The sequence below is a fragment of the Bos javanicus genome, chromosome 18 (assembly GCF_032452875.1).
Source record: "Bos javanicus breed banteng chromosome 18, ARS-OSU_banteng_1.0, whole genome shotgun sequence".
Lineage (NCBI taxonomy): Eukaryota > Metazoa > Chordata > Mammalia > Artiodactyla > Bovidae > Bos > Bos javanicus.
Genome location: NC_083885.1, coordinates 10,527,396 through 10,549,645, shown reverse-complemented (window position 1 = coordinate 10,549,645; position 22,250 = coordinate 10,527,396). Strand labels below are relative to the sequence as shown.

Below are 22,250 nucleotides of genomic sequence, written 5' to 3'. Positions count from 1 at the left end.
GAGGCTGAGAGGGTAAGTCACTGGCCCAAGGTCACACAGCTGTTAAGTGGTATAGCCAGGATTCCAATACAGGCAGGCTGATACCAGTGCCTACTGGTAAACTTTAACTGTTTGCTCTCTTTCTCCCAATAAACGGTCATTGTTACAGGCTGAATTGTGTTCCCCCCAAATTCATAGGTTGAATTCCCAACTCCCAGTGCGGCAAAACGTGACTGTATTTGCAGACAGGACACTTGAAGAGTGACTGCGTGAGAATAAGGTCACACGGGTGGGCCCTAATCCAGTATGACTGGCGTCCTTGTAAGATACCGGGACACAGACACCTGGCTGTCTACACGCCCCAGAGGAAGGCCGCGGGAGGAAGCCCTGCCGGCATCCTGATTCCAGACTCCACGTGTCAGAGGATAAGAGCCTGGGTTTGAGCCCCTTGCCTGTGGTCCGTGGCTCTAGCAGCCCTGAGATGCTGGCACAGTCAGGTCCCGAGTACTTACTGAGTCATGAAACACTCTGAAATCATGATTCCATTTTCCATCGCTTGCGGACAGGCCACGTCACATCTAAAAGGCTTTACACTGCCGGTCACTCTCACCTCTCCTAGACCTCACCTCGCCTCAGCTGCCACTACGCTGGGTCTGGGCTGCCACCTGCCCAAGCCACCCAAGGCCTTACAGACTCCTTGACGCTCAGTCCCCTTGCCGCCCACGCTCTGCTCCTCGGCAATCCCCTCCTGGCTGCCCACCCACTCTCATAGCTCTCTTCCCCAGGCCCCATACAGGTACAAAGGTCATGTTCCCAGGGTCTCCCCTTAGCACACCACCCCCAACCCCACCCAGGGGCATTTAGGTTCCCCGACTTCCCTCCTGTAAGCTCCAGCCTAGCTCCGCCCTCCCTGGGGGGCTGGGAGGGTGGGGGGGGGGATGGAGGGATGGATGTGGGGGCTCAGCGGGCCCACCTTGTTCTCCAGCCGTCCAATAAGCCCCGCCAGCCGGCTGATCTGGGCGTCCAGGCCGTCCTCCTTGGGGTCCGAGGTGCCTGGGAAAGAGGAACAGAGATGCTGACAGGGGCAGGGCCAGGCCGGAGTGGGAGCACCCCCTCCCCTAGACCGAGGACTCCCAGTTCCTGTGGGAAGCCCAGGCCCCATCGGGACCACTCTCAGAAGTCCTCCTAGGACCCCCCAGCCAGTGCCCGTGACCACAGGCCACCACTCTCTCACCAGGCGGGAAGCTCTTTCCTTGCTCCGCAGCCATGAGCTTGTGGTTGGGGGCGTAGGGGGGCGTGGGACTCCCGGACCAGGTCTCCACCGTGCCATGGCTGGGCCGGCTGTGGTTCTGTCTGCAGAGGGGGTGGGGGAACGCACCCTGTGAGGGGGGCTGCAGGGCCCTGACTGCTCGGAGCGGCTCTGACCAACACTCAGCACCAACTGTGGGACTGAAACGTGCACAGAACTCCCGGGAGCCCCATCCCCTGAGCTGCACATGTTGGCCACTGCCTCACAGAGGAGACTGCCCGCGGGTGGGGCTGGGATCTGAACTCAGATCCTTTCTGGGAACCCAGACCCTGTGTCCGGGAGGTTCCATTCCAGGTTCCAGGGCCTGCGAGGCTGAGCCAGGCCCCCACCTCCCTGCGGCTCACAGCTGTCCCTCGCCCACCCTGCCTGCCTCCTGGTCCTGTGTTCAGAGGCCTCTGGGGTCGGGGCCTAGGTTTGCTAACAAGCCCTCTCTCCAAGAAAAGAAGCCGTAGGACTCAGTCGAGAGCGGGCATCTAACAGGACAAAAATCCACAATCCTGGCTCAGCCTGGCCCTGTGCCCTGGCCCAACTCCACCCACCACACACACTGATGTGCACAGACCAGCACCCCTGACACGCAGCCCACCAAACGCTGTGCCTGGCACACAGTAGGGACCCGACAAATGCCCAAACCCCCAGGTGCAAAAATGCTAGAAAAGTCACTGCTGTTGCTGCTGCTGCATTGCTTCAGTCATGTCTGACTCTGTGCAACCCCATAGACGGCAGCCCACCAGGCTCCCCCATCCCTGGGATTCTCCAGGCAAGAACACTGGAGTGGGCTGCCATTTACTGCGGACACACAAATACACACACGCCCGTGTGCACGGCTGACATGCCTGGTGCCCAGCGTGGCCGTGGTTCTCTCCAGGATCTGCCTCCTGTGAACCTGAAAGCCCAGCAGCCTCTCCCTCCGTGCCGAGGGGCTGACCACCCCCCACCCCCCGGGGAGGAGAAAGGCTGGCAGAGTCTTGGAGGTGTTGGTCCTGGGACCTCTACAAACCAGCAGCAAATAAAACATGGCCCGTGGACTGTGAATGGGTGCAGCGGGGTCTCCCGGGCACGGGCCGCTGGCTCGAATGCAGGGCACGCTGTCCCCAGGGCCGGGAACCAGGGTGGCTGGGGGGCCCTGCAGCTGAGAGCTGAGACAGCTGAGGTTTGGGGGGTGAGAGGTGGGGGTGCGCGGGAAGCAGATGTATGTTCCCATCATCCCTACGTGAGGTTTGGAGAGGGAGGCAGGTGTAACGGCTGACACGTGGGGGGACAGCTGACTCGTGGGGGGACGGCTGACACGTGGGGGGAAGGCAAAGTGCAGGGAACCAGCTCTAATAAGTGTGCAGCGCTCCATCTGATCTGTGACAGAATAGAAGCCGCAGGTTTTTTAATCAAGATAGTGATGATAAAGGATGAAGGAAATCTATGTGACAGGAAATCCCCTTAACCTTGGGGACCCTCTGAATCATGAGACTGATCACGGACAGAGTCCAGGGCTCGGCTCCCAGCCGAGGAAACCCCAATCCCAGATGGCATCGCCAGGGCCCGGGACTCTGCATCCTGCATTTCCCAGGGGACTGGGCTGCAGGCCCTCAGAGCAAATGCATTTTGTGAACAGCATCACCGAGCACCTTTGCAACCACAGCGGATTGGGACGAACCCCCACCCAGGACCAGCATCCCGCCGTGCCAGGGATGCCAGGCTCAGTAAAGCTCAGGCGCCTGGCAGCTGTGCCCATCTGATCCTATGGCTTTAAAAAAAAAAAAAAAATTATTTGGCTTCACCGGGTCTTAATTGTGGCATGTGGGATCTAGTTCCCTGACCAGAGATTGAACCTGGGCCCCCTGCATTGGGAGAGCAGAGTTGTAGCCACTGGATAACCAGGGAAGCTCCTGTTAATGAGTCTTTACTTCTACTTTGCCTCAGGCACATCAGCTATTCAGGGAAGAGAGCACAGAAGAGCTGGTCTGAACTTGAGACAGCAAATGCCCCCCACGTGGCCCCTGGGGGCTGGCCCTCCCAGCCGGAAGGAGATTACTCCTCTCCGGACCCCAGGCTCATTGCCCCAGAAAGGGGGGACCCCAGGTGTTTTCCATGTTCTCAAGGACCCGCAAACAAGGCCTTAAATAATACTAACTAACCTCGGGAGAAACCCACTCCCTCTCACTGCTGTTCAGTTCTTCTGAGGTGGGATTTGATGCTACCATCTCACAGCCTCGAAACAAACGGAGCAGGTCGAGGGGTCTGAGCACTGACAGGGCTTATTTTTACAGTCATGATATTTTTCACTCACAGCCTGAGATAACTTGTTTTCCAATGGTGGTGATATCCACTGCAGTTTCCTAATTCCCCGGTTTTAAAAAATGAGCCCGACAGTGGACTAGTGTTAGATCAACAACAACGTGACGAGGTAGGTATGCAATTGTCCCCACTTAACAGGTGGGGAAGTGGAGGCAAGAGAGGGGCAGCAGCTCGCCCAGGGCCGCCCCGCCCCCAGGCACACAGCCGTCCCCACCACGCAGCAGGCTGGCACAGCTCACTCCCGTCCGCGCACCGGATCTGGCTGGTCTGCTCTTCGATGGCCTCCACCGCGCTCTCCACCGAGCTCAGCAGGGACTGGATCTGATTGGCTGTCTCCTTCAGGAGGAAGCGCGTCACAAACTGGTCCACGTTGCTCCCGCCCTCGTACACCTGTGGGGGGAAGGGAGGGGGCACAGAAGGGAAAGGGGAGGGGGCACAGAAGGGAAAGGGGTTGATGAGGGATCTGATACACCGACTTGGGGTCACCGTCCCAGGGCTACTGCAGGAAGGCAGGGGCTATGGACTCAGAGCCCAAGGTTGGAGCCACAACAGCAATCACAGTATCTACGATACTGCATTGAGGACTGAAAGGCAGAAGGTATATAAAATGCTCAGCACTGGGCCTATCACACAGCAAACACTCTGTGAACGGTAGCTGCTCTGATAAAGATGATAAGTGACGACGGTGCTGGCGAAGGCGATGGTGGTGGTGACGGTGGTTACAGTAAAGACGCTGGTGGCCACTTCTGTTCAGCACAGTATTGGAAGTCTAGCCACAGCCATCAGACAAGAAAAAGAAAAGGTAACCTAAATGGAAGGGAAGGGGTAACGCTGTCACTCTATGCAGACAACATGATACTATATACAGAAAACCCTAAGGACTCCTATATTCAGGTCAAAAAGCAACCGTTAGAACCAAACATGGAACAACAGACTGGTTCAAAATCGGGAAGGGAGTACTTCAAGGCTGTATATTTAACTTATTTAACCTGCCACCCTGCTTACTTAACTTGTATGCAGAGCACATCATGCAAAATGCCAGGCCAGATGAATCACAACCTGGAATCAAGACTATGGGGAGAAATATTAACCACCTTAGGTATGCAGATGATACCACTCTAGTGGCAGAAAGTGAAGAGGAACTAAAGAGTCTCTTAATGAAGATGAAAGAGGAGAGTGAAAAAACTGGTTTAAAACTCAACATTCAAAAACCTAAAATCATAGCATCCAGTCCCATCACTTCATGGCAAATAGATGGGGAAAAGGTGGGAACAGTGACAGATTTTATTTTCTGGGGCTCCAAAATCACTGCAGACAGTGACTGCAGCCAAGAAATTAAAAGACGCTTGCTCCTTGGAAGAAAAGTATGACAAACCCAGACAGCATATTAAAAAGCAGAGCCATCACTTTGCTGACAAAGGTCCATGTAGTCAACGCTATGGCTTTTCCAGCAGTCATGTATGGATGTGAGAGTTGGACCACAAAGAAGTCTGTGTGCCAAAGAGTTGATGCTTTTGAACTGTGGTGCTGGACAAGACTTTTGAGAGTCCCTTAAGACTTCTGGGAGTTCAAACCAGTCAATCCCAAACGAAATCAACCCTATTCAATTCATTGGAAGGACTGATGTTGAAGCTGAAGCTCCAATACTTTGGCCACCTGATGTGAAGAGACAACTCACCGGAAAAGACTCTGATGCTGGGAAAGATGGAGGGCAAGAGGAGAAGGGGACAAGAGAGGATGAGATGGTTGGATGGCATCACTGACTCAACGGACATGAGTTTGAGCAAACTCAAGGAGATGGTGAAGGACAGAGAAGCCTGGTGTGCTGCAGTTCATGGGGTTGCAAAGAGTAGAACATGACTTAGCGACTGAACAATAATAGATAAAAGACCCAGAACTGCCAAACCAATTCTGAGGGAAGAAAAAACAAAGCAGGAAGTATAACTCATCCAGACCTCAGACAGTGCTACAAAGTTACAGTAAAAAACTGTGATAGGGGCACAGAAACAGACATATGGATCAATGGCACAGAACAGAGAGCCCCCGGGGGGGGGGAAAGGACTTATGGTCAATTAACGTCCAATAAAGGAGCCAAGAATATATAATGGGAAAAAGACAGTCTCCTCAGCAAGTCACGGTGCTGGGAAAGCTGGACAACTGCACATAAATCAATGAAGGTAGTACACACCCTCTCATCAGGCACAAAAATAAACTCAAACACAGCACACGACGCCATAAACTCCTAGGAGAGAGGACAGACAAAACATTCTCTGACATAAGTCGTACCCATGTTTTCTTAGGCTCGTCTCCTAAGGCAACAGAAATAAAAATAAAAATAAGCAAATGAGATGTAATCAAGCTTTTGCACAGCAAAGGAAACCATCAAAAAGTGATAAGACAACCCACGGGATGGAGAAAATGTTTGCAAATGTTGAGCCCGACAAGGGCTTAAGCTCCAAAATGCACAAACTCAAACAACAAGAAAACAAACAACCTGATCGAAAACCCTAAACAGAGTCAGTAGGTATATAAAAAGATGCTTGACATCACTAATTATCAGAGAAACGCGAATCAAAACGACAGTGAGGTTACCACCTCACACCAGTCAGAATGGCCATCATCAAAAAGTCTACAAGTATCAGATGCTGGAGAGGCTGTGGAGACAAGGGAACTTTCCCACACTGTTGGTGGGAAAGTAAGCTGGTGTGAGTGAAAGTCGCTCAGTTGTGTCCGACTCTTTGTGACCCCATGGACTATACAGTCCATGGAATTCTCTAGGCCAGAATACTGGAGTGGGTAGGCTTTCCCTTCTCCAGGGGATCTTCCCAACCCAGGGATCAAACCCAGGTCTCCCACATTGCAGGTGGATTCTTTACCAACTGAGCTATCAGGGAAGCCCCAAGCTGGTGTAGCCCCTGTGGAAAATATATGGAGGATCCTTAAAAAAAACAGAGCTACCATATGATCCAGCAATCCCACTCCTGGGCATATACCCAGGCAAAACTAGAATTTGAAAAGATACATGTACCCCTATATTCATAGCAGTACATTTACAATAACCAAGACATGGAAACAATCTCATTGGCCATCAACAGATGACCAGATAAAGAAGTTATGTGGCATATATATATACACAATACTGCTGCTGCTAAGTCACTTCAGTCGTGTCCGACTCTGTGTGACCCCATAGATGGCAGCCCACCAGGCTCCCCCATCTCTGGGATTCTCCAGGCAGGAACACTGGAGTAGGTTGCCATTTCCTTCTCCAATGCATGAAAGTGAAAAGTGAAAGTGAAGCCGCTCAGTCATGTCCTACTCTTAGCGACCCCATGGACTCCAGCCTATGAAGCTCCTCCCATGGGATTTTCCAGGCAAGCGTACTGGAGTGGGGTGCCATTGCCTTCTCCTGAATAGAATACTACTCAGCCACACAAAAAAACAATGAAGTATTCATGCCATTTGCAGAGACTATCTAGCGATCATTATACTAAGTGAAGTAAGTTAGAAAGACAAGTATCCCTTATTACGTAAAATCTAGAATATGGCACAAATGAACGTATTTGTGAAACAAAACAGATCCACAGGATACAGAACAGACTTGTCACTGCCAGGGGGAGGGGAGCCATGAGAGGGTGGTTTGGGAGTTTGGGGTTAGCAGAGGCAAACTATTTCATACGGGACGGATGAACCACGAGGTCTACCGCATAGCTCAGGGAAATATATTCCATATCCTGTGATAAACCAGAATAGAAAAGAACATGAAAAAAAATATATATATATAACTGAACCCTTCTGCTGTACACCAAAAACAACACAACACTGTAAGTCAACTCTATGTCAATAAAAAAAACACACACACAAAAAAACCCTCCTGCGCTGATCCGTAGTGGGGTCGCGTCTGTCAATAACCACTGAGCCCTAGACTGGTCAACACAGTGAGACCCTGTCTCTCTTGTTAAGGAATCTCCTAAATGTTCCGTATGTCCCTTAAATAAACAATTAAATTTTGTTTTTGTTTTTTTTTAAAAAGGTGGATTCTGTGGGCGCTGGGCATTTGTGCTGCTACTCAGAGAAGTGAGGGAAGAGAAGCCAGGGCAGCAGGACGGATTAACTGTCTCTCACGAAAGTGCCTGAGACTCAGTCCTCAGAGGGAGTCTGGGACCACGAGAGGAGGAACTTTGGGCTTAAGATGAAGAGGGTTTCCCACTGATGTTGCCCTGTGATGTGAAACAATTTCCTCTCTTGTCAAGAGTCTGCAGCAGGGACATTGCTCCAGGCTCCTGGATCGGGCTGAGTGTCTTTTGGCTTTGAGACTTGAATGTGGGTGGGAGAAGGCTGCAGCTCAGCCAGGTCACTCCAGGGTGACGGTGATGGAAATGATGCGAAGCTGAGGGACTTGGACCCCTCAAGCCCCGTGTGGCTCCCTCTGGCCTCCCCTGCCAAGACCCCACTCTCCTGAGCCACCTGCCTCAGCACCTTGGGAGTCTGCCCAGTCCCTGGCCAGGCGAGGAAAAACAGGGCTCTCAGGGAAAGAAAATTAAACCATCCATCTCTCTGACTATGGCACAAGGGAAGCACAGCTCGAGACAGAGAGACTGAGAAATGGAGGCCAGGACCACGGGGGCAGGGAATACAGGTGGGAAGTGAAGACAGGCCAGAGGAGAGGCGGCCTCAGGCAGGGAGGCTGGGGGGGCTCCTCCTGCACCAACCACCAGACCAGCGGTGCTGGAGGCAGCCCCGACGACGGGGGATGAGCGGACGGCAGGATGCACGCCAGGTTCTGGCTGCCAGATATATACCTCCCTGATCAATTACCCTTCCCAGCAGATGGCTGAACTCACACGCGATCCAGATCAATGGGCGCGGGAGAAGCAAATGGCCCCCAAAGAACAAGACATAACAAAGTAAAAAAAAAAAAAAAAACCTGAAGGAAAAAAAAAGAGAGAGAGAGAAAGCTGCCAGAAGCCATTAAGCAGAAAAAACGAGCTTAGATGGCTGTGTTAAAAGCACCCAGATAAGAGATTCAGGATGCAGTCAGGGGTCAATACATGTAACTGGTTGGCTGAATTAAAAAAGAAAAGGCAAGTTATTTTCACAAGAGTAAAAATGCAGCTTGTAGGGTCCTGTCCTCCACCATCACTGATGCTTCAGTCGAGGCCAGCACCACTGATTCTAGAGGAAGACAGTCAGAGCTGGGAAGTCTGCTTTCTGTGGACAGGTTACTGACATGCAGGAGGACACAGAGACCTTCAGAAATCTGCAAATCTCTGGAAGTTTATCAGATAAGCACCTTTCCAGCAAAGAATGCCCAGGAGTTTCTCCCAAATCTCCTAGGGTTGAACGAGAGAAAGTATGGAAGTTGTGGACAAAAGTGAGAGGGACCACCCAAATTAAAATGAAAGTTACAGAGATCAGGAAATAAAAATATGAGCCACTAATAATTAAATTTAAATCAGATTGGATTAAGTCAAACAGTGACAAACAATGGAAAAAATAGCCAGTCATCTTAACAATTCTTTTAATTTCATAAGAGAGGAGAGAAAGTGTTTTTTATTAGCCAGGTAAAAAAATAGGATTAATAGTGTTAATAATGTATATTTTAGAAGTCCCTTCCCTGGTGGCTCAGACGGTAAAGAATCTGCCTGCAATGCAGGAGACCCGGGTTTGATCCCTGAAGAAGGGAATGGCAACCCACTCCAATATTCTTGCCTGGAGAATCCCATGGACAGAAGAGCCTGGCAGATTACAGTCCATGGGGTCTCAGAGTCAGACATGACTGAGCAACTAACACTTTGTCTTTCACTTTAGAAAGTCCCAAGTGTAGTGACTTTGAAATCATAATCAACATACTAAACAAAGCAGACTACCCAAAGGTGAAATGTCAGAAAAGATGAAGGAACATAAAAAAACGGGAAGCATATGAGATTATGACAGCAGCCAGGCCTGATAGATAACAATGAAGAGAGTCAGCCTAGACTGCCCCAGGTAAAGGCACTGTCCCAGATTTGATTAAGCAGGACTGCAGGCGTATCTCAAGCCAAAGAGCACTCAAGGATTTGTACAGAAAAGCCTGTGCAAAGACTCGGCTACCAAATTTGATCAAATGACTAAGACAAGTTGCAATATCATGATTGAGTAGAATTTAAATGGGAAAGTATTACATAATATAAGGGTAATAATAAACGACAAAAGGCATAATGCATTACAAGGACACAGCATTATTAAATCTTTGGGCATTATGAAACCTCCACGCACCAGGAGAGGCTGCAGCTCTACGGATGGCTATGGGGAAGCAGACGGATATAACCACTTTGTAAGGCAATTCTACTCTATATCGAGAGACTTTCACTGCCCAGTAATTCTCCACTTTTGAACAGCTATCTTTAAGAAATAATGCAAATGTGGACAAATATTTATGTCCCAAGGTTACAGGGTTGATAGATCGGAGCCAAAAACCTGGAAATAATCTAACATTCCAGCAAAAGAGGAAAAGTATGCAAAATTGAGTAAGAATATTTAAAATACTTTTAAGTGGTTTGAATAATATGGGAAAATATTTGTTAAAATGTTAGGTGAAAAATAAAGCAAAAAAATTCTGTATGCAAAGTGATTTTATGTGTATTAGAGAAATCCACATAGGAAAAAAAAAACAGGCTCAAAGAAATCAATTATCAGCTAAAATGGTAACAGTGGTTAGAGATAGTAGGAATTAGAAGTGATTTGAAATTTTTCTTTGTATTTTTCTCTACTTTCTAAATTTTGAATACTGAATATGTGTTATTTACATAACAAAATATGATAACAAGGTCTATAGCCATCAAACAGCATGGCTAAATACACAGGCAGAAAAATATTAGAATTACAAAAGTTAAATGACAAAATAAAATTCAGTGTGAGAAATTAGCCCAACAGAGTCCCACAAAACAGATAAATTACAAACAATAAATGTTGACTGTAAATGGCATTATTGAGAAAATGTGAAACGGGCAAAAAAAAAGATGACTGGGTTCCTTGTCCAATACACTCTTCTGGGTTATCTAAGTCTTTTCTTGTTTTGGAGTTACTTTTAAAACTCTAGCATATAAAAAGTTGACAGTAATGCAAATAATTCCCATCCGCAGAAATGCATATGAATTTTGCCTGGTAGAATGCAACTGAGTGTATTTGTTCATGGATTCATCTCAGAATTCCTGTTGTCTTATGTATGGCAAATGTTCTCTGAATTCTCCTTGGAGCCAGTTCAACGTTTCACTGGTTTTCACATTAATGAGTTAAATAAAATCTTTCAACATGTGTTCATTTCATAATTGTACAAGAAACAATCTTACCTTTACACAAAGTTGTCTTTTTAACAACATATTTCATAACAAAGAAGGGATAACTATGCTCAGATTTTATAGTCTTTAAGTATGACCCACATCATCTTCTCAAGTATCCATGGGATAATTTAAAAAACAAAACAATACGTAGTGAAGAAATCTCAGCATGTTAAAAAAACAACAACAACAAAACTAGAATACAAACTGCTGGTCACTTGGTTTTATCCTAATACCAGGAAGGGAGTGAGGACCTAACAAACCATTAGAGGATACTGAGAGAGGAAATACTACATTCTAAAATCTATCATTACAGTGAAAGTATCATTCAGAGGTAGATTTCTGCACTTCATTATTCAAAAAAAAATTAAGCATTCTATCTCACATATGAAAAACTACAGTAACAACAACAAACCCAAGGAAACAGGAAGTAGAAAATAATAATGATAAAAACTACAGATACAGTAGATTCAGTAAAGATACAGAATCAATACTGCCCAAATGAACAAACCATTTCCAAGGCAATATACAGATTCAATGTGGTTCCTATCAAATTACCAATGGTATTTTTCACAGAACTAGAACAAAAAAATTTTAAATCTGAATGGAAGGCCTTCCTTGGCGGGCCAGCGGTTAAGACCACCTGCCAGTGCAGGGGACACGGGTCCCACCCCTGCTCCAGGAAGATCCCGCACGCCACGGAGCAACCACGACCACACGCCACAGCTGCTGAGCCTGTGTTCTAGGGCCTGGGAGCCACAGCTGCTGAGCCCACGTGCTACAACTATGGGGCCCAGAGTTCGTGCTTTGCAAGAGAAGCCACCGCAATGAGAGGCCCTCACACCACCAGAGAGGCGTGTGCTTGCCACAAGTAGAGAAAGCCCGTGTGCAGCACCACAGACCCAGCACAGCCAAAAGTTAAAAAAAAAAAATTGAGTGGAAACACGAAAGACCCCGAATAGCCAGAGCAATCTTGAGAAAGAAAAACGGAGCTGACGGAATCGGGCTCCCTGACTTTAGGCTAAAACTACAAAGCTACAGCCATCAAGAGAGTACGATACTGGCAACAAAAAACAGAAATATAGCTCAAAGGAATAGGACGGGAAGCCCAGAAATAAACCCACCCACCTATGGTCAATTACTCCACGACAAAGGAGGTAGGAATATACAACGGGGGGAGACAGTCTCACCAATAAGTCATTCTGGGAAAACTGGATAGCAGCTTAAAAGAATGCAATTAGAACATTCTCTAACACCATACATAAGCTCAGAGTGGATCAAAGACCTAAATGGAAGGCCAGACACTATAAAACTCTTCAGGAAAACGCAGGCAGAGCGCTCTTTGTGTTCAATCGCAGCAGTATCTTTTTTGATGCCCCTCCTAGACTAATGAAAATAACAAAAAAGAAACCAGGACCACAGTAAACTCAAAAGCTTTCACACAGCAAAGGAAACCATAAACCAAGCAAAAAGACAATCCACAGACCGGGAGAAAAAAATTGCAAATGATGTGACTGACAAGGGATTAATCTCATGCAGCTCAATATCAAAAAGAAGCAAACCACCCAATCGAAAAACGGGAAGAAAACCTAAACAGGTATTTCTCCAAAGAAGACATCCAGATAAGCAAAAAGCATATGAAAAGATGCTCAACATCACTAATTGTTAAAAAATGCAAATCAAAAGGACAATGGGGTACCAGCTCACACCAGTTAGAATGGCCATCATCAAATATCTACAAACAATAAATGCTGGAGAGGGTGCCGAGAACAGGGAATCCCCCTACACCGCCGGTGGATGTGTAAACTGGTAGAGCCACTGTGGGCTTCCCAGCTGGCTCAGTGGCAAAGAATCCACTTGCCAGTATTCTTGCCAGAAAAATACCACACACACAGAGGAGCCTGGTGGGTACAGTGCACGGGGTCACAAAGAACCAGACACGACTGAGCGCACACGCACAGCCACTATGCGGAACGGTATGCAGGTTCCTTGAAAAACCAGAAACAGAGCTACTGTATGACCCAGCAATTCCACTCCTGGGCATATTCTAGAAAAAATCCTAATTCCAGAAGATACATGCACCCCAATGTTCACTGCAGCAGTGTTTACAAGAGCCAGGACATGGACGCAACCTAGATGTCCATCAACGGAGGAATGGATAAAGATGTGGTGCATACAGACAATGGAACGCCAGCCATAAAAAAGAACCAAACAGTGTCACTTGCAGCACCATGGATGGACCCACAGATTGTCATACTGAGTGACAAACGTCAGAAGGAGACAAATGTTACATGATATCGCTTATATGTGGTAAAGAAGGCTGAGCGCCAAAGAATGGATGCTTTCGAACTGTGATGCTGGAGAAGACTCTTGAGAGTCCCTTGGACTGCAAGGAGATCCATCCAGTCCGTCCTAAAGGAAATCAGTCCTGAATATTCATAGGAAGGACTGATGCTGAAGCTCCAATACTCTGGCCACCTGATGCAAACAGCTGACTCACTGGAAAAGACCCTGATGCTGCGGAGAGACTGAGGGCAGGAGGAGAAGAGGGTGACAAAGGATGAGATGGCTGGATGGCATCACCAACCCCATGGACATGAGTTTGAGTTAGCTCCGGGAGACAGTGAAGGACAGGGAAGCCTGGCATGCTGCAGTCCATGGGGACGCAGAGTCAGACATGACTGAACAACAACAAATAAAGAGAGTACAACAGAACTTATTTACAAAACAGAAATAGGGGCACAGATGTAGAAAACAAACTTATGGTTGCCAGGGTGGGGTAAGGTGGGGGCGGGATACACTGGAGATGGGGCTGACATACACACACTGCACGTATAGAGCAGATTAGCTAATAAGGACCTGCCGTAGCACAGGGAGCTCTACTCAGTACTCCGTAATGGCCTACATGGGAACAAGATCTAAAAAAAAGTGGATGTAGGTATATGTCCATACAGTCAAGGTCCGCATAGTCAAAGCTATGGTTTGCCAGTAGTCATGTACGGACGTGAGAGCTGGAACATAAACAAGGCTGAGCACCAAAGCGCTGGTACTTTTGAACTGTGGTGTTGAAGAAGACCCTTGAGAGTCCTCTGGAGCAAGGAGATCAAACCAGTCAATCCTAAAGGAAATCAACCCTGAATATTCATTGGAAAGACTGATGCTGAAGCTCCAATACCTTGGCCACCTGATGCGAAGACCTGACTCATTGGAAAAGACCCTGATGCTGGGAAAGATCAAGGGCACGAGGAGAAGGGGCCGACAGAGGCTGAGATGGTTGGATGGCATCACCGACTTAATGGACATGAGTTTGAGTTAGCTTCCGAAGTTGGTGATGGACAGGGAGGCCAGGAGTGCTGCAGTCCATGCGGCCGCAAGAGCTGCACGTGCCTGAGTGACTGAACAACAAACATGTATGTGTTCATGTGTAACCATTCACTTGGCCGTCCACCTAAAACTACCACAACATTGAAATCAACTACACTCCAATACAAATTTTTAAAAAGATACATGCACCCAATGTTCATGGCTGCCAAGACATGGAAGCAACGTACATGTCCATCAACAGAAGAATGGATAAAGATGTGGCACACACTGCTATATGTGAAACAGATGACCAACAAGGGCCTACTGCACGCACAGGGAACTCTGCTCAACCTTATATGGCAGCCTGGATGGGAGGGGAGTTTGGGGGAGAATGGATACATGTATAGCTACGGCTGAATTCCTTCCCAGTTCACTTGAAACTATCTCAACATTGTTAATCTGCTATACCTCAATACAAAATACAAACTTAAAAAAAAAGATGTGGTACAGATATACAATGGAATATTACTCTGGCCCCCTTCATAGATCACAGCCTTGATGTGATGAAGGGGCCTGTGTAACTCAATGAAGCTATGAGCCATGCCATGCAGGGTCATCCAAGAGGGATCAGTCATAGTGAAGAGTTCTGACAAAATGTGGGTGACTGGAGGAGGAAACGGCAAACCACTCTAGCATTCTTGCCAATAGGACACCACAAACAGTATGCAAAGGCAAAAAGATCACCAGAAGATGAGTCCCCCAGGTCAGAAGGTGTCCAACATGCTACCAGAGAAGAGCGCAGAGCAACTACTAACAGCTCCAGAAAGAATGGTGGCTCAAAGAAAACACCTGCCAACGCATGAGACAAGAGACGTGGGTTCTATCCCTGGGTCGGAAAGATCCCCTGGAGGAGGGCATGGCAACTCACTCCAGTATTCTTGCCTGGAGAATCCCATGGACAGAGAAGCCTGGCGGGCTACAGTCCAGGGGGTCACAAAAAGTTGGACATGACTGAAGTGATTTAGCATGCCATAAAGAAAGTGGCTGGACCAAAGCGGAAACAATGCTCGGTTGTGGAAGTGTCTGGTGGGGAAAGCAAAGTCTGACGCTGTACAGAACAATACTGCATAGAAACCTGGAAGGTTAGGCCCATGAATCAAGGTGTACTGGATGTGGTCAAAGCAGGAGATGGCAAGAGTGACACTTAGGCATCAGTGAACTCAAATGGACAGGAACGGGCAAATTTAATTTAGATGCCCATTATATATTACTGTGGGCAAGAATCCCATAGAAGAAACGGAGTAGCCCTCACAGTCAACAAAAAACACCTGAAATACAGTACTTGGGTGCAACCTCAAAAACAACAGAATGATCTCCGTTTGTTTCCAAGGCAAACCATTCAACATCACAGTAATCCAAGTCTATGCCCTGACCAGTAATGCCGAAGAAGCTGAAGTTGGACAGTGCCATGAAGACCTTCTGGGCTTTCCTGATAGCTCAGTTGGTAAAGAATCCACCTGCAATGCAGGAGACCCCGGGTTGATTCCTGGGTTGGGAAGATCTGCTGGAGAAGGGATAGGCTACCTACTGTAGTATTCTTGGGCTTCCCTGGTGGCTCAGCTGGTAAAGAATCCACCTGCAGTGCAGGAGACCTGGGTTCGATCCCTGGGTTGGGAAGATCCACTGGAGAAGGGAAAGGCTACCCACTCCAGTATTCTGGCCTGGAGAATTCCATGGATTGTATAGTCCGTGGGGTTGCAAAGACTTGGACACGACTGAGCAACTTTCACTTTCGTGACGACCTTCTAGAACTAATACCAAGAAAAGATGTCCTTTTCATCATGGGACTAGAATGCAAAAGTAGGAAGTCAAGAGATACCTGGAGTAACAGGCAAATTTGGCACTGGAGTACAGAATGAAGCAGGGCAAAGGCTAACAGAGAACGTGCCGGTCATAGCAAACACCCACTTCCAAGAACACAAGGGACAGTTCTACACATGGACATCACCAGATGGTTAATACCGAAATCAGATTGATTATGTTCTTCACAGCTGAAGATGGAAAAGCTCTATACAGTCAGCAAAAACAAGACCAGGAGCTGACTGTGGCTTAGATCATGAACTCCTTACTGCAAAATTCAGACTTAAATTGATGAAAGTAGTGAAAACCACTAGGGTCATTCACGTCATGATTCAAATCAAATCCTTTATGATTGTACAGTGGAAGGAACAAATAGATTCAAGAGATTAGCTCTGATAGACACAGTGCCTAAAGCTCTATACGGAGGTTCGTAACATTGTACAGGAGGCAGTGACCAAAACCATCCCAAGAAAAAGAAATGCAAGAAGGCAAAATGGTTGTCTATATTTTTCTTACAAATAGCTGAGGAAAGAGAAGTGAAAGGCAAATGAGAAAGAAAAAGATATACCCAACTGAATGCAGAGTTCCAAACAATAGAAGAGACAAGAAAGCTTTCTTAAGAGAACAACGCAAAGAAACAGAGGAAAACAAGAGAAGGCGAAAGACTAGAGATCTCTTCAAGAAAATTACATACACCAAGGGAATATTTCATGCAAAGATGGGCACAATATAGGACAGAAATGGCAAGGACCTAGCAGAACAGATTAAGAAAAGGTGGCAAGAATACACAGAAGAACTGTACAAAAAAGGTCTTAATCACACACACAGCCACGATGGTGTGGTTACTCACCTCGAGTCAAACATCCTTGAGTGTGAAGTCAAGTGGGCCTTAGGAGGCATCACTACAAACAAAGCTGGTGGAGGAGATGGAGTTCCAGCTGAGCTATTTCGAATCCTAAAAGATGATGCTGTGAAAGTGCTGCACCCAATATGTCAGCAAAGTTGGAAAACTCAGCAGTGGCCACAGGACTGGAAAAGGTCAGTTTTCAGTCCAGCCCCAAAGACGGGCAATGCCAAAGAATGTTCAAACTAGCACACAATTGCACTCATTTCACATGCTAGCAAAGTAATGCTCAAAATCCTTCAAGTTAGGTTTCAGCAGTACCTGAACCGAGAACTTCCAGATGTACAAGCTGGATTTAGAAAAGGCAGAGGAAGGGGCCATATGTATACCTATGACTCTTTCATGTGGAGGTGTGACAGAAAACAACAAAATTCTGTAAAGCAATTATCCTTCAATTAAAAATAAATAAATTTTAAAAAGAAAAAAGAAAAGGCAGAGGAACCAGAGATCAAATTGCCAACATTCGCTGAATCATACTGAAAGCAAAGGAATTCAAGAAAACCATCTATTTCTGCTTCATTGACTATTATAAAGCCTTTGACTGTATGGATCACAAACTGGAAAATTCTTAAAGAGATGGGACTTCCATACAACCTTACCTGCCTCCTGAGAAACTTATATGCAGGTCAAGAAGCAACAGTTAGAACCAGACATGGAACAACAGACTGGTTCAGAATTGGGAAAGAAGTACATCAAGGTTGTATTATTATCACCCTGCTTATTTTACTGATATGTAGACCAAAATGCCAGGCTGGATGAAGCACCAGCTAGAATCAAGATTGCCAGGAGAAATATCAACAACCTCAGATACACAGATGATACCACCCTAGTGGCAGAAAGCAAAATGGAACTAAAGAGCCTCTTGATGAGGGTAAAACAGGAGAGTGAAAAAGCTGGCTTAAAACTCCAACATTCAAAAAACTAAGATCGTGGCATCCAGTCCCATCACTTCATGGCAAATAGATGGGGAAAAAATGGAAACAGTGACAGATTTTATTTTCTGGGGTTCCAAAATCATTGCAGACGGTGACTGCAGCCATGAAATTAAAAGACACTTGCTCCTTCAAAGAAAAGCTATGACCAACTTAGACAGCATATTAAAAAGCAGAGACATCACTTTGCCAACAAAGGTCCATAAAGTCAAAGCTATGGTTTTTCCAGTAGTCACATACAGATTTGAGAACTGGACTTCACATAGAAGGCTAAATGCCAAAGAATTTATGCTTTTAAACTGTGGTGTGGGAGAAGATCCTTGAGAGTTCCTTGGACAGCAAGGAGATCAAGCCAGTCAATCCTAAAGGAAATCAACCCTGAATATTCATTGGAAGGGCTGATGCTGAAGCTGAACCTCCAATACTTTGGCCACCTGATGCGAAGAGTCAACTCACTGAAAAAGACCCTGATGCTGGGAAATACTGAGGGCATGAGGAGAAGGGGATGACAGAAGATGAGATGGTTGGATGGCCTCACTGCCTCAGTGCACAGGAGTCTGAGCAAGCTCCGGGAGACAGCGAAGGACAGAGCACACCTGGTGTGCCGCAGTCCACGGGGTCGCAGGGTCAGACACAACTGAGGCAATGAACAACAAGAAAACATCCTATAATAGGAAAGTTAAATAAACGTGTCAGGGGCTCATTTCTAGAAACAGCTAATTAAAATGAGCAAAACTGTCAAACAGAAGTTTAAATGCAGCAAAATAGGAAAAAAATTAAATCAAGACCTGAGCTCTACTGGCAGATGTTTTATTGAATGTAATCTGAATTATGTGTCTGTCTTGTTTCAGATAGTGATTAGGAATTTAAAAAAATCATAAGAGCATGCTAAGAATTATTGATCATAAAACTGAACATGTCCATAGCAGTTCTGTTCAAAAATATAATAAAATGGACACCAAAAATTTAACTAAAATTAAGACTGACTTTAAAATCACTATTAAAATAATCCTCTCCTCCTGTTTAAGTACCTCAACCCAAGCCTATGCATTAATTCTATTTTTGAATAGAAAAATGACTGAGTTAGACAAGCTGATTCACACACAGAAAGATATGCAAAACCACCTACAGTTCAGTCCCAAACTATCATACAATCTCAATTTCTGATACAGACAGAGATAAAATGCTCAGCTAGTGACAAGGATTCAGCGCTATGTTAAAAGAAAAATGTGCCAATTAGGGTTTATCACAGGAGGCTAAGGATTGTTCAATAGGAGAGAATCTAATAATAGAATCTACCTCATCAATAGTTCAAGAAAAATCATATGACCCCTGAAAAAGAAAGAAAAACCAAAATGGCATTTGAAAGAATTCAGTACCACGCTCTAAGGCAAAATTTAATGAAAGGAATACAAAAATGTTTTTTTACAGGCTGAAGAGGATTCTAAAAATAAGAGCTGGTATTAATGTTATAATTAGTGAAGAACTACTAGAGAGATGCATTTGAACCTCAGAAGTGAAACAAGGATGCTTGACGTAACATCATTACAGTGTTTGAGAATTTGGGGAAAATGCAACAGAACACAACAGAGAAAGAGCAGGAACACAAATCAGAACTGAAGATAACTGTACTAGCTAACAATGCTACCAGGACTGCACGTCTGCAAAAGCAAACGAGTCAACTAAACCCGTGGACACAAGAGAAGTATCTGAAATAATCAGTGAGCTTCATTTCTCCAGACAAAAACTGATGAGAAAGCATGCAAAGAAAAAGAAATGCTATTCTCAATAAAATATTAGCAAATCAAATCCAATAACACATAAAAAAGATCATGACCATGACATAAAAAAGTCTCATGACCAAGTGGGATTCATCCCAAGTTTATAAGGATGGTTCAACAATACACAAATCAGTGTGATATACCACTTAAACAAAAGACAATATACAATGGAGGGCTTCCCTGGGGGCTCAGTGGTAAAGAATCCACCTGCCAAGGCAGGAGATGCGGGTTTGATCCCCGGTCCGGGAAGATACCACGCGCTACACACAGCAGCTACGCCTCTGAGCCACAACCACTGAGCCTCTGTTCTGGAGCCCAGGAGCCACAGCTGCTGAGCCACGTGCCCTACAGCCTGTGCCCTGCAGCGAGAGAGGCCACGGCAAGGAGGAGCCCGTGCCCTGCAATGAGAGAGCAGCCCCCGCTCACGGCAACTAGAGAAAAGCCCACACAGCAAGGAAGACCCAGAGCAGCCATAAATAAAAAGTAAATCTTAAAAAATATAGACAACGGAAGATGACTCAGCCATAAAACAAGGAGTGAAATAATGCCATTTGCAGCAACATGGATGCAACTAGATTATCATACTAAGTGAAGTAAACCAGACAGAGAAGACAAATACCATATGATATCATTTATATGCAGAACCTAAAATATGACACACATGCATTCGTCTATGAAGTAAACAAAATTACGGACACAGAGAACAGACAGGTGGCTGCCAAGGGGAAGAGGGCTGGCGGAGGGGTGGAGTGGGAGGTTGGGGTTAGCAGATATACGCTGTCATATATAAAACGGATAAACAGCAAGGTCTGGCTGTAGAGCACAGAGAGCCATATCCAACATCCTATGATAAACCAGAAAAGAATATTCTGAAAAAGAACGTGTATATATGTACAACTGAATCACTTTGCTGTACAGCAGGAATTAACACAACATTGTAAATCATGTATATTTCAATTAAAAAACAAAGAAATGCCTGTTACCACTGTGACAATCTCCCATCACCACCACCACTAAGAACACACCAAAGGCTGCAAAATTTCCAAGAGTAAAAATCCCCCCAAACTGCTCTAAGTTGTCCTGGTAGGCATTAAAATCCTCTCCCTGATGGAGAATTGTGTCACATCTCTGAATTGTTAAGCCCAAAGACCAAGAGACAAGTACACGTTAATAATGCCAAGACAACATTGCTGGGCAGTGGCCCCATTCACAGATTTGAAAACTGAGGCTCAAGGTGGTGACTTCAATTGTGAGGAGTCCCACGTGGGCAGCTGGCACACCTCACCCAGCTTAAGGAACAAAGCTGGGGCTGCCACACTGTGCAAGGGCTCTGGAGGTGGGGGCTTTCCTTGTTGCCTGCTAAAGCCACTGTCCGTCTTGACATTTTCAGAATGTCAACAGTGTACAAGGATGAGCAATGAAAGGGAAGTGGTCTCACGCGATGTTAAAAAATACTTTAACACACCAAGACTCCAAACAGCACGACGGGAGGACAGATGTGGAAATGTGAGCTGTGGCAGCTTGGGGTCGGGCCCAGCTGTGGGTGGGTATGTGGGGAGCGGGGGACTCCCTGACACGGGGCAGGGCGGGAACCAAGGAGCATGTGGAAAAAGCACACAGCAGGGGCCTGACGACACTGCTGGTCACGTCTGCTCTGTGCTGGAGCTGTGCTCGGCAGCTTAGAGACCTTTCACTTTATTCAGGCTCGCGAGGACTCTGGAAGGCGAATGCTCCCGTTTCACGGCTGAAGAAACTGAGGTTCAGAAAGAGAAGTGACTGGCCGGGGTCCTTCAGCCTGGTCTGGCTGACTTTACCAGCTAAGCCCCCTGGCCTCAACCAGCAGGTGGGGCTGCTCCTTCCTGAGTTCCCACCACTCAGAGGGGCTGCTCGCCCTCCAGTGTGACACCTGTCCAGCATGGTATGGCCCCTCCACGCCCCGGATGGCTTGGCCCCAGGATGTGCTCCATACCTCGGGCTGGGTCCCTGACTCAGTTTCCCCTCCCACTTTAGCAGGAAGCTCTGGCTACCACTCTGCTGGGTTCACCTTCCTGAGCCCTCTATTTCCATAGCTGTGAAAGCAGGGGAGTGGACTTTCCTGGCGGTCCAGCGTCTGAGAGTCTGCCTGCCAGTGCAGGGGACACGGGTTCAACTCCTGGTCCAGGAACTAACACCCGATATGCCACAGAGCAACTAAGCCTGTGCACTACCACAACCGAGCTTGTGTGCCCTTAGAGCCTATGCCCTGCAACAAAGGAAGTCTGAGCACCGCAGCAGAGTAGCTCGCACCCGGCACAAGTAGAGAAAGCCCGTGCACAACAATGAAGACCCGGTGCAGTCAAAAAAAAAGAAGGCTGGTGGCGGCAACAGTCACGGCCCACAGGGCTGCTGGGGGAATTACAGTGAACGCTAAATCCTGCTGTCGTCGATCCTCAGGATATTGATGGCGCCTCTCGTGTGTGGACGGAGAGAAGGAACACACCCCGCCTGTGCCCCCACCCCCAGAAGCACCAGCCGGCGCAGGTGCAGACTCTCAGGTAGGACGTGGAGCCAGGAGGTGGGCTGCCTGTGGCCAGC

At 46.9% G+C, this 22,250-nt stretch overlaps 1 protein-coding gene across 4 annotated transcripts in view; it reads right to left on the bottom strand.

The window, feature by feature from the left end:
- The window catches only part of NECAB2 (N-terminal EF-hand calcium binding protein 2), a 43,643-nt gene that overhangs the window by 8,764 nt on the left and 12,629 nt on the right, over positions 1-22,250 (bottom strand). For all 4 annotated transcript variants that reach the window (XM_061386874.1, XM_061386870.1, XM_061386872.1 and 1 more), the window contains 3 exons: positions 3,834-3,970; positions 1,214-1,332; positions 953-1,032 (listed from right to left, as the gene is read on the bottom strand). In XM_061386874.1, the coding sequence (XP_061242858.1) occupies positions 953-1,032; positions 1,214-1,332; positions 3,834-3,970 (336 nt within the window). The remainder of the gene's footprint in view (positions 1-952; positions 1,033-1,213; positions 1,333-3,833; positions 3,971-22,250) is intronic.